The following is a 12,179-nucleotide window of genomic DNA, read 5'->3' as shown; positions in this document are numbered from 1 at the left end:
TTATAACTTCCCAGGCGAATCTGAGCAGCACATGAAGAAGTGAGCTCCACAGCTCGTTTGTTCCCAAGTCTACTTAACCGATAGCAAGCCAATAAGTTACTGTTTTATGTGTGCCTAGCTCCAAACTGTAAGCTCAAAAAAGGAGGAACAGGCATACATCTTTGATAAAAAATATTCTTCACAGCCCTTCCTAGTCAGAGATGGAGGGGGCCAGCCTGACACCAGCAAGAGAGGATACTGGGCTGGGCTGTAGGTAATAAACATGCCAGACAGGGCTGGAAGGCTGGAGTGTCCGGACCAATTATCCTCCCTGGTTACAGAAAACACACAGACACACACACAGACACACACACACACCACACACACACACACACACACCACAGCCACCACTCTCACAAAATAAATCACTAAAGCAGGACTGCATTAACGCTACCACAGGGCATGCTTTTCTTATCACTGGAGGAAACTGAGTTTCAGTCCTTACCTTGAGTTCTTCCCAGAGCTTAAGCCTCATTTCTACACCTTGCTTTTTAACTTCCTTTTCTCTAGATTGTCTTTTGGCCAATATCTTATCGAGTCTGCGCATCTTACGAATAGCATTTCGAAGTTCTGTATCCGGCCCTTCAGGATCATCTGCATTGTGGATAAAGGTAGAAATGGATCTATCGTTTAATAGAACAGCAAAGTTTTGTTTTGGTTTTACCTTTTGTGCTTTCATTCACCTGACACTTAGAGCCAATGGTGACACCTACTAGAGCTCTAAACATCACAACTGAGACCTGCTGTTCTAAGTCAATCTGACCAGAATAAATTTAGTATCATGAAATGTAGCTTTTAAAATCTTAATATTATCCACCATCACCGGGATTATCCTTAAAAGTATTTATAAATGACCTAATACATCTTATTCTGCAACGTTAGCCATCAAAGCTGATCCTTGAATCATGCCATACAATACAGAAATATTCCTCCTTTATGAACGTAATATGAGCATAATAATTATTTTATTAAGTTACATGTTTTATTGAGTTTCTAATATTTAAATACTCTTAATATTCTTATATATAAAAAAAAACTGTGATTAATCTCTTACCAAAAGCATGTCTCCTCTTTGGTTTATTGCTTGTACTTAACTGAAAAAATATACAACTATTTTAAATACAGTATCTGCAATTATCATTAGCCAAGCACCCTGCGATCATCCCACCTGGATGCTCAGGGGTCATCTGATCTTGAGTGAAGTCCGGGTCTTCGTCTGAGCTCTCTTTGGCTGACTGTGTGTTCTTGGAGTGGTCTGCCCACTTATCATCACTACTATTTCTTCTTTCTTCCACACTACTGTTTGATGACTGGCCCTCTTTATCAGAATTCAACTTGCTAACCATGTCGATCTAAAAAGAATTCCCAACAAGAGAATGTCCAAAGTAGAATGTTCAAAGACATTTAATAAGATAATGCAGTTTCTTAAAGCCTCACACTTTGTAGCATCTAACATTAATGGACACACGTAGAGAAACAAGTAGATATGCACAGTAGCATTAAACCTAGAAATGCAGGGCCCTTAATGAAGGGTCACTTAACTGCAAATTAAATTTAATAATGTCTCACTAAGTAAACACCATGGTCATACTGGGGCAGAGTTGGAACTGACCCTGACACGTCACACTCGGGAGCATTGCTCTCTGCCGTCCGTACAGCAGAGCCCTTCCCTGTCTGGCTGCTGAGCAGTCCGCATGGCTCCTCAGAAGCACCCATCTTGAATGGGATGTGTTTCTAATAAGAGTCTTCTCATGAGACTCGCGTGCTTTGGTTATTCTTAGTTTCCGATTCTGTTTCAGCTTCCCCTTACACTTCAGCAAAATTCATTTTGAAAGCATCAGTTTGGCACAGCTGTGCTTTCCTGAGAGAGGGCAAAAAGGGACATTCATGGACGGGGTCAAGAGAAAGCACAGTTTGCAAAACTCCCCAAATCTGCGCAGGGCACTGAGAATCCCAACAGGAGTGAATACATCCCAGGGAGAACCGAGTTCTCAAAGGATCTCTGCGTGGAGAACTGTCCACTCCAGCCCTCCGGCCACAACCACCGGAAGGTCCCCGCACACTCAGCACCCCACCATAGCAATGGGCAGCCCTAGTACCAACTTCAAGGGCTGAAGACTGCGATGCTAAGAATTAAACTGACTGGTGTCCACTGCTCTTCATGACAAGGGGCAGGGTCCCTGTTGTTAGGCAACAGGCAAACCATGGTGCTGTTAGGCACCATGGCCAGAAGCTGCCAGGAATTCTCCTGTCTCTGACCCCCTCCACCTCACCGCAGGAGCACCAGACTTAGACCCGCACACTACCACACCCAGCTGTATATGGTTCTGGGGGTTCGAACTCAGACTCTCACATTTACATGGCAAGTACTTTACCCTCTGAACCATCTATTTTTTAAATACTGAGTCACTTTCCTAGTAAGTGCCAGTGGATATATATTAGCTGTTGGAATACAAAGTTTCTTATGAAGCCAGACAACACATAAATTTTAATGAAGTTTAATGTACATTCAAAACAAAACAAAACAAAACATGCCCATTAAGAAAAGAGGAAGAGGGGAGGAGGGAAAACGAAATGAGTGGGCTCATCCCAATGATCTACAGAAAAGCAGGCACCTGTGAAACTCTTTGTGAAGCCTCCAAAGAGGACGTTTAAATGGCTGCTAAGGCCAGCCTTGGTTTCCTCAATTGTCGTGGCTGAGAGCTCAATTCCTTTGCAAGCAGAAGATTACCTTGAAGGGCCCTGGTTCTGGTGACAGCACCTCCAGCGAAGCGGTTGAACTTCTGCTCCCTGGGCGTGATCTTGAACTTGAGGCTGGTTTTGAAATTCCATCTAGTTTCCCCTTTATGATATCCATTGACATCCTAAACAAGCCAAAGGATTAAGGCCCAAGTGACTTGGAGGTTGAAATGTCTCGCTAATCAATCTATGTTTACAGCCAATGACTCGGAACCAATTCCCTGCCAAAGTCACGAGTATAAGCTCTTCAGTGGCACCAAGACTCTTACATGTGTGGTTTATGCGTCAGGTCCTGGGAGCGGCTGAAGTGGAGTGCAGGCGTGAACGCTGTCCCGCTGTCTCAACGCAGGGAAAAACCATGCCATGTCCTTATCTTCCCCACGGGAGCACTCTCAGGACACCTGTCGGCCTCGTCCCACTGCAGCTTAACAACTTGCCAAAGCCGCCCAGCCACCTCCTCCCGAGCTCGTTCTCCCTCCAGCTTTCCTGTTCAAGATCAGCCTCTCATCGGCTCGGATATCTCTCTCCTTCAAGCCACTTTTTCCGGAGCACCTTCCTCCACAGCCCCGTCCCGGCTCAAACAGCTCTCCCCTCCTAACCTCCGCAGGTTCCACATGTGAATGGCACGAGAGAATAAAACCCGCATCCTTTAGCAGAGGGCAGACTCCCATTGTCTGCCTGGACTCTGTCCACTCTCCTCCTCACTGCTTTACACAGGAGACCACCCTGGCCACTTGACAGCTAGTGTGGATATTGGAAGTGAGACTTCCTTAAACTAGGCAGACCAGCTGAAACTAAAGGGAGAAGATAAAGACTGCAGATACACCACGCCCTTCAGAGAGACCCGTCTAGACCTGCCTGGTGGAGGCGGACAATACGCATCCTGTGGACCAGAAGAAACTGAGAAGACTCCAACTTAACTATGAATGCATGTCTTCTGCCAGATCTTCTCTAGATGTTCATAATTACACGTAAGCATTACAACTGCAACGTCCTTATTCTACAAAGTAGTTTGTCTTTTATGCTGTTTGTGGACCACAGACTCAAGAGTCCAAAGAGGCCTCGCACACAGAAGGAAGCACAAGCATTAGCAAGCTGAAGCTTCTCGCGGGCACACTGAGGAATAATACGGCTCGGCCTCCAGAGGCTCGATGCACCTGTGCTGCTGCTTTAGAGAACAGCGGGTCCACTCTTCCCACTCAGCAGCTGAAAGAAGCATTCATGTCAACATTATTCACACTCGGCAAACGTGTCGGGGCTCACTCAGGAAGAGCCTGACACTGTTATTATGAAATGATGGATCACTCTGGCCCCATCACATCGCCGCTGAAAAGCGTAAGTCACTGAAAGGCCAAACGTCTTTTCCAGACCCTAAGCATCCTGCCAAGGACGAGCGGGGAGATGGAAGCATGTGGCAGAGCCAATATAATACATGTCAAAAAAAAAAAGGCCAGGGCACAGGGACCCATCCGTGACACGGATCAGCTAAAAGACTCCAGAATCATTTCCATTTGCTTCAAAAACCTGTCTGTTACTATTATGTTTCCTCCCAAACATATCAAATGAAGTAAGCCACGGTTCACAGAAAATGTAACTGACAGACTATCTGTGTATTTGGCCATCTGGAAAAGAAGTCAGAAGAAAGACCATTGAAATGGGATCTGATAGGTGCATTGTGTGTTTAAGAAATCACTTGTCACGCAGAAATTCCACGTGAAAAATGAAGGGCGGTACAAGAGAACAAGCAAACACTGTGTGCGCAGTCACGTGGACACTGAGTGGGGACTCAGCACGCAGCACGCCTTCGCTGAGTATGCGGGGTGGGAAGCAGTATCCGAAAGGAGAGGTGTGGAGGAATCTATTACATTAGGAAACCGAAGAAGACATCCAAAAGCCGAGAAGGCCAAACAGGAGTTCACTAAGCACAAGATTTAGGAGTTCAAGGTGGCCGCCTCCGGGGAAAACGACCACGAATGGCTCTGTTATCTCTTCCGCTGTGAGTGTCATGCCACGGTTTTAACATCTGGACCATATTCTTTTGACAAAAGTAAAAGCCAACCTCAAAAGTAGTGAGTAAATATAAAACATGCCATCTTCCGGGGAGTCGAAGAAAACGCGAGGCTAGCTTGCAAAGAAATCAGTGATACACTGAGCATGTGTGCTGCTTTGAATGAGACTGCCCACCCCACCCTCACCCCCGTAGGCTCTTGAATTCTTGGTCCCCAGTAGGGAGAACTGTTTGGGAAAGACTAGGCGGCACAGCCTTATTGGAAGAGGTGTTTCATGGGTCAGGGGAGGGCCCTCCGAGGGGTCACTAGACCCTCCCCATTCCCACTTAGCGTTCTCTGCCTTCTACTTTCAATTAATGATGTGGGCTCTCTGCTGTCTCTGCTGCCATGCCTTTGCTCCACCGTCATGAACCCTAAGGGTCTCAAACTGTAAGTCAGCTGGAGGCTTTCTTTTATAAGTCTGGGAGACTCTGGACTAGGAAAGTGGTGGGATGCTGTCAGCAGAGCTTTTAATGGGCCATCCTAGTAGGAGGTTTGAAGACAGTGCTGAGGGACAGGAAGACTGTGGAGGCCCACAGACTTCAGGAGATTTCAGGAGAGAACAATACTAGCAACTGGGCTACAGGACATTCTTATGATATCTGGCAAAGAATGACAAGGAGACCATCAAAGCCAACAGATCTGGACACAGGGGGCCCTGCACAAACTGATGCACCAGCCAAGGACATTGCAAGCAGAGGACCTAGACCCCCCACCCCCTCCCGTTCAGATGTAGCCAATGGACAGACAGCTCATTCTCCACGTGGAGCAGAGACTACCACTGGCATGGACTCTGGTCCCTGTGATTTGATCACTTCCCTTGAGGGGCCACAGCGGAAGAGGATGCAGGCTATCCTAATGAGACCTGGTAGGCTAGAGCCAAATGGTAGGGGAGGAGGGAAGCCCCTGTCAGAGGACTGGTGGAGGGGGAGAGGAGGGTGGGAACGCGAGGATGCCAGTGAGGGGCTAGCAATGGGATGTAATGTGAATATATTATACGAATTTTTTTTTTAATTTAAAGAATGTGGCTGCTTTCTGTCCTTGTCCTAACAATTAGCCTGCAGCAAAACTGAAAAACAATGGATTAATTTCCTTGGCAGAGGAGATTTCAAGACAGCTTAATACTGACTCTATCCCATGTGTTTAGTAATCACTCTTATGCAGGTCTACAAAGGAAAGAGCAACTGGACCAAAGAAATTTTTGTTTCATACACTTCTTTATGTAATGATATGTGATGCACATTTTTCTTAGGGTAGAAAGCAATCAAAATTAAGATGTGATTGTCCTTGTAGTATTCAGTGAAGTAGGTGCATGACAAGATTCTAATGGGAACAAATAACTGCTCATACATGCCAACACTTTATTACATTTTTGACCAGTTCATGTAGGCAGTACACGATGAGGCAAAACTGCTTGTGTGTCCTCCCCAGATGGTTTGCTGACAGTTTGACTGTCTGAAAAGCCTATTCATAGTCCTGAGCCTGACGGATGTCCAAAGGCATCTACCCATACTGTTGGTTTACATTTCTTCCATCGTAAGAAAAGCTAAGTTCTGGGCAAATGTTGACCAGCCCTCTCTCATTCTCATTTTTTCTGTGTCATGACTATGTGCTGTTTAAGCTCTAAGCTCCCGACTAGTTCTCTAGACTTCAGTGGCAAGAAGGCTCAGAAGATGGACTAGTGCCAAAAGAGTTTTCAGCCTAGACCTTGATTTTCCCCAGAGCAGAAGCCCCTGAGACGCCCAGATATAGCCACGCCCCGCTATGGCCTGGGCGAGCAGGCCACACCCACCGCGATGGCCCTGCCCCTGGGGGCTGAGTCGGGCCTCTCACCCTGGTCCTGTCCAACAGGACACGACTCCACCTCGCCCTCACTCGGCTGTGCTGCCCGGCGACCAACCTCTGCCTGTGGTCCGTGCGGTCCCTCACCTCCCCGGTGGACACGAAGGCTGGACGCCTAGGCACTGACTGGCGCCGCTAACCTCCGAGCGTCATCCACTTCCCCTCGAGGGCACGGACTTTTCCCGCCACCGACGCCTCAGTGGCAATGAAAGGTGCAGCAGTCCCAGTCCAGCTGCCTCAAGGAACGCCGTTGCCCTGGCAACTAGAAGCGCGCGAATCTATCTCAGTCTCGCGATACGTGTAAAGGGCCGCGCCTCCAGAGATACGCACTGGGACCGGAAGCTACAAGGAAAACTCTTGAAGTGGTGGGGAGAGTGAGAGATGGGAGGGGGTGGGGCTGTGGCCCTCCTTTGCACTGAATGTTCTGAGTGAGGAATGGTTTGTTCATATTTAGATTGGACTCCAGAACAAGAATCCCATGTCTACATGGCTCTGACCAGCTACTAGGATGTCCTAGAGGTCCGCTGTCCTCTCAGATCGGTTACCTCCCGTATCACTATCATCTTTTCCTTGAAAGAATGATGTGCCATTCAGAGAGATCTCTTATGTAAAGGTCTTGTCAAATTTGGAGAGCTTTGTGTATGTGTGTGTGTACTATATATTACATATTATAATAATATATAATTACATTATAATTGTATGTTATATAATTATTGTTATTTATTATGTTATATATAATATGCATTATATAATACATATAAATTTTGTAAAGACTGGGTTGCAATCAAGTAAAAAGGATTATGATCGCTGTACACACCTTCATAATTATCTATAATTTTTCTATGTGCAGTGCGTTAGAACTCATTGCCTGGATCACCAAACTGATGTTCTTTCTTCATCCTTGGTACCTTCCAAAATCTGCAGCAGCATCCCAGTCTGAATGGCCCTTGATTGTTTACAAGGTGGTTTTATGCCCAAAGCTCCTTTATCCTCTGGCCTTTGGGAAGAAGGTACACTATTTCTTCAATCTTTTTCATCAGAACAAATAAGTATAAATTGGGTTGCCCAAAGAGCAGGAAGTACAGAGTGTAAACACCTGACTGTAAATACCACCTGTGTGCTACTGAGCCTTTGTCTCTGTCTCCAGGTCAGCTGTTTCCCTTGAGGCCCATTGCTTTGATTGGTTGGTTAGTTGGTTGGTTGGGGGGGGGGGAGGGGGTTGGTTTGTTTTTGTTGTTGTTGTTTTGTTTTTTGTTTTTTGCTTTGTTTTGTTTTGTCTTGTCTTTTAAGACAGGGTTTCTCTGACCTGGAACTCGCTTTGTACACCAGGCTGGCCTCGAACTCGTAGAGATCCACCTGCCTCACCCTCCCCAGTGCTGGGATTAAGTGTGTGTCACCTGCAAAATCCATTCCTTTATTGGACCTCAGTAGGCATACTCCCTCAGCGGGGTGAGAACCCTTTCAAACTTAGCAGATCGAAAATCAAACCATTTTGCCATAGTCCCCTCTCCCCACCCCAGTCCTGTCCAATTAGTGGATGGCAACACCACCCTCCCAGGCTCAGCTCAACAACTGTGACATCATCAAGTCCCCAATGCCACCAGGTCTGTATTCAGACACATCAGGATCCAAACGCTCCTCCTTGCGCCTGTAGTGCTCCCACTCTCCTAGATGTTTAATAATCCACTGTGGTTTCTCTGGGTGAGCACCTCCCTTGCACCTCACGTGTTCTTGAGGCACAGTATCCTACAGCCTGTGTGCAGAACATCAACCTGCTGGTCCTCTGCTCCGGGCTCCCCGAGACTCCCCATCTCACTTAAGAGTCCTTCCAATGACCACAGGCCCTGAGTGACCTGACTGCTAACCTCTCCGCTCTCCAGTCCTGCAGCCTTTCCCCTGATAAACAGTGCTCCAACCTCCATCTTCGCTGTTAATATTTCTACAGGGAAGTTCCCTCTGCTTCCCAAGGGATTTGTGTTTTTTTCCCCAAGTCCTCCTTTTTTTAAAATTGAAAAATCAAAAATGTGGAAGAGAGTAGTATGCTTCTCGGTGAGAATTAACCCTTAGCAGCCCGCACAGAGATGTAACTGAAGGAATCCGAGGACACCTCTGCCAAAGCAAGAGCAGAAATAGTGACACTAAGTTGAGGTCACCATTTCCTAGTACCCAGGCAGAAGCATGAGGCAGGGGCATAGCACCGTTTACTCTCCCCATCTTCCTTAGAGTTGGCATATGTTTGGGCACCGCCTGTGCAGGCAGGGAGGTATTTTTAGTGTTTGGTTTATATATGTTTAAAAAACAAAAAAGAAAATATAAGATCTCACTGTGTAGCCTAGGCTAATCTGGAACTTGTCACCATGCTGCCTAGGCTTCTTGAGCCCTAGGTCTATAAGCCTGTGCCATGGCATCCAGCTTGAAGTGAATCATTCCTGGGAATAAAATAAACATTGTGAAGCTGATACCGTGGTATACATTATACAAATCCTATGGATAATGTTTCAAGAAATAAAACTGGGCCAGGGAGAGGACTCAAGTGCAGACAGACAGACAGACATATCTTTTAAGAAAAAGAACAAAGAAATAATGAGTTTGACTCAAAGTAAATCCTTACCGTCACAATTCTCAACCCATGATAATGATACATTTAAATTACTGGTAGATCTGCATGCTATATGAAGAAAATGAATAGCTGTACTAGGGGTATAGCTCAGTGTTAGGGTGCCTGTTTAGTATGTGAGAGAGCCTTTGTACAAGCCATGGCAGTGCTAAAGCAAGGGGAAAAAAAAAAAAAGAAAGAACCAAGGCTGCCTTTGTAAAATGGAATCTAGATACAGGAGAGGGTTGCACATCTGTTAACGGTCAAAGCACAGAGTGTTCCAGCAAAGTTGAGTAAACAACGGAAAGAATCCACTGTGCCTTCAGCGTTTCTCAACTGGAACTACCCTCCTTAACAAATGAATCAAAATGGGGTTGAGTCAAGATTCACGCCTAACCAGTGAGCTGCTGTTTGTGGAAGTCACCTGTCAAAAACACCTCTCCTGTGCTCATCTTAATGGACACTGTCCAGGGATGTCCTGGTTCCATGTACCGAAACCACAGTTCTGTGTTCTTTGTTCCCCTTGTTTAACCTTGGTATCAATTGTCTCTTAGTTAATATATTATTTGACTACTACCCAGTAACGTTCTCTGCATTTTTCAGAATTTAAATATAAAGTATAATGCTAGATTTAATCGTTTGGATTTGGTTTTTTTTTTTCTTTGTATTTGGGTGCTGTTTGTTCTCTTGGGAGGTGATGGGGAGATGGAAATCTAGGCTCTACACACACAAGTAGGCAAGTGTTCGGCCTCCGAGCACTATTTCCAGCCCTAACAGTTCTTATTATGTAAACACGAGCTCCAGATAATCATAATAGGGCGTAAGAATATAAGAGGTGGAAGGATTTTAACGCTAATTAAGGTCTGGAGGTATCCTAGCAGAATCTGTACTTGACCTGTATGACGTGCTGGGCTTGATACGAGCACGACAGGAAAAGAGGAACAAAATTTTGCAGTTCAGATTTCCTGTTTCTACATGGTGAAGATCAGTATTTATCAGGAGCTTTGAAACACACACACACACACCAGCAGCAACAGCAACAGCAGCATGCATGCCCAGACACGCGCACGCGCACACCAGCTCCCTCATTCTCCCCCACCCCACCCCGGAATATAACTTCTCAACTATGAGAGAGAGAGAGAGAGAGAGAGAGAGAGAGAGAGAGAGAGAGAGAGAGAGAGAGAATGTGTGTGTGTGTGTGTGTGTGTGTGTGTGTGTGTGTGTGTGTGTGTGTCTGCTTCCTGAGAAGACTCTGTCACCCAGGACATAAAGCAATCATCTACAATCACATTCCCTAGACTGTGCTGTCAGTTGGCTTCTCCATCTCAGTGATAAAATACTTGATGGAATGAGCTTACAAAGAACAAAGATTTATTTGGGATCTTGGGGTTGGGGAGTTCAGTCCATGGCCTTTTTTCTTTGAGCCTTGGCAGCACAGCAGATCATGGCAGAAGCACTGGTGACACTAACCAGCTCCCCTGATGGCAGCTGGCTAAGAGGCAAAGACATGAAGAGATTAGGGATAAAGGTCCCAGTCCCAGTCTGCTAACTGCACCCATTTAACTACGTCACTAGTGTCCCAGCATGTCCTAATAGCACCCCAGCCTGGCAATAAGCATTCAACACCTTTAGGGGAAGTTTATCCAAACGATGGCACCTGCTTTCTACATTGTTTAATAAAGCAGGGAGGGCTAGAGAGATGACTCGGGGGTTATGAGCACTGGCTGCCCTTCTAGAGCCCTCCTCAGCACCCACATGGTGGCTCATAACAGTAGTAACTTTAGTCCAAGGGGATCTGATACCCTCTTTGGCCTCTGCAGACATTGCACACAAGTGACACACAGACATACTTGGAGGCAAAACACCTATACACACAAAAAATAAGAATATAAAAAAACGTTTGTAATAATGAAGAAAGTGCCATTATTAGGAGTCTGAGATTAAATAGTTGGGTAGCCTTAGATAAATTCATAAATGTTTATGGATCACAATGTCCTTGAGTTTGGACTCCACTGCACATGAGAGTCACCATTGCATATCCTACTGATACCAGGTATGCACTCGAGAGCAAAGACGTCAGAAACTCGACACCGACCTTATCCACCTTCAACTGTAAAGACATCACCCAATGAATGATCTTGGTGAACTGCTGACTCGGTCTCTGGTGGGACCCTCACAGGCGACAGCCGGGCTCCTGGCGTGCCTACTGCTTTTTGAGCAGCTATAGGTAGGGTCATCTCTGCGACTGCTTCTGTTCTGTGAACAAAGGCCATTTTTTTTCTTTGTATATGTGTGCACCTGTAAGTGTGTGTGCTGTATGTGGGTCTATATAATACATATGCACACACATGTGCAAATGCAACCCAAATGTGCCAATATGGGTGTGGAGCTCAGAGGGCAATCTCAAGTGCCAGGACTTGCCTTCCACCTTGAGACAGAGTCTCTTTATTGCCTTCCCATGGCACATATGAAACTGAGACTGGCTAGCCCATCAACTTTCTAGAATTTCCCTTTTCCACCCCCATCTTCCCCAGAAGGGCTCTGGGCTTACAGGTGTGTCTTACCTCCTCCAGCTTTTAAGGGCTTTAGGAGTATGAACTCTTGCCTTCTTGTCCTCATGTGGCAAGTGTTTTCCCTCAATGAGCCCTGCTCCCTTTCCAGTTTTTATATTAGGTGCTTAATGAGCCCATTCAAAAGTTTTCATATTTTTCAGTGATGTGATAGAAAAAGAAAACTTAGAAAATACAGAGCTACGAAGACTGCATATAATCTCTGGTGTATTTCCCTTTTTTTTTTTTTTTTTTTAAAGAGCTGTCTCTTAAAATGCATTCAACGTGAGAACTATATAAACCAGATGGAAACACAATGTGTGTCTCTCACTCCGTAGGCATCCCACAATAAGTGCTTCTTGGTCA

The 12,179-nt window shown here is 45.8% G+C and overlaps 1 protein-coding gene and 1 long non-coding RNA gene across 8 annotated transcripts in view; one reads left to right on the top strand and one right to left on the bottom strand.

Annotated features, from left to right (window-relative positions):
- LOC311594124 overlaps positions 1-12,179 on the top strand; it is a 52,762-nt gene that overhangs the window by 29,665 nt on the left and 10,918 nt on the right. The window contains exon 2 of the long non-coding RNA XR_014777967.1: positions 11,318-11,491. This is a non-coding gene — a long non-coding RNA (uncharacterized lncRNA). The remainder of the gene's footprint in view (positions 1-11,317; positions 11,492-12,179) is intronic.
- The window catches only part of FSIP1 (fibrous sheath interacting protein 1), a 260,080-nt gene that overhangs the window by 242,940 nt on the left and 4,961 nt on the right, over positions 1-12,179 (bottom strand). For 5 of the 7 annotated variants that reach the window (XM_084775577.1, XM_084775576.1, XM_084775573.1 and 2 more), the window contains exons 1-4: positions 6,727-7,008; positions 2,771-2,903; positions 1,208-1,391; positions 485-633 (exon numbers count right to left, since the gene is read on the bottom strand). In XM_084775577.1, coding sequence (XP_084631703.1) covers positions 485-633; positions 1,208-1,391; positions 2,771-2,902 — 465 coding nt within the window. In that variant the 5' untranslated portion in view covers position 2,903; positions 6,727-7,008. Of the gene's footprint in view, positions 1-484; positions 634-1,207; positions 1,392-2,770; positions 2,904-6,726; positions 7,009-12,179 lie in introns of those variants that run through there. The other 2 variants (XM_084775574.1, XM_084775575.1) reach the window with 2 other exon arrangements.

This window comes from Acomys minous (genome assembly GCF_964271855.1).
Source record: "Acomys minous genome assembly, chromosome: 3".
Lineage (NCBI taxonomy): Eukaryota > Metazoa > Chordata > Mammalia > Rodentia > Muridae > Acomys > Acomys minous.
Note: the sequence above shows the minus strand (reverse complement) of the source record. Positions and strands in the feature narration are given on the sequence as shown.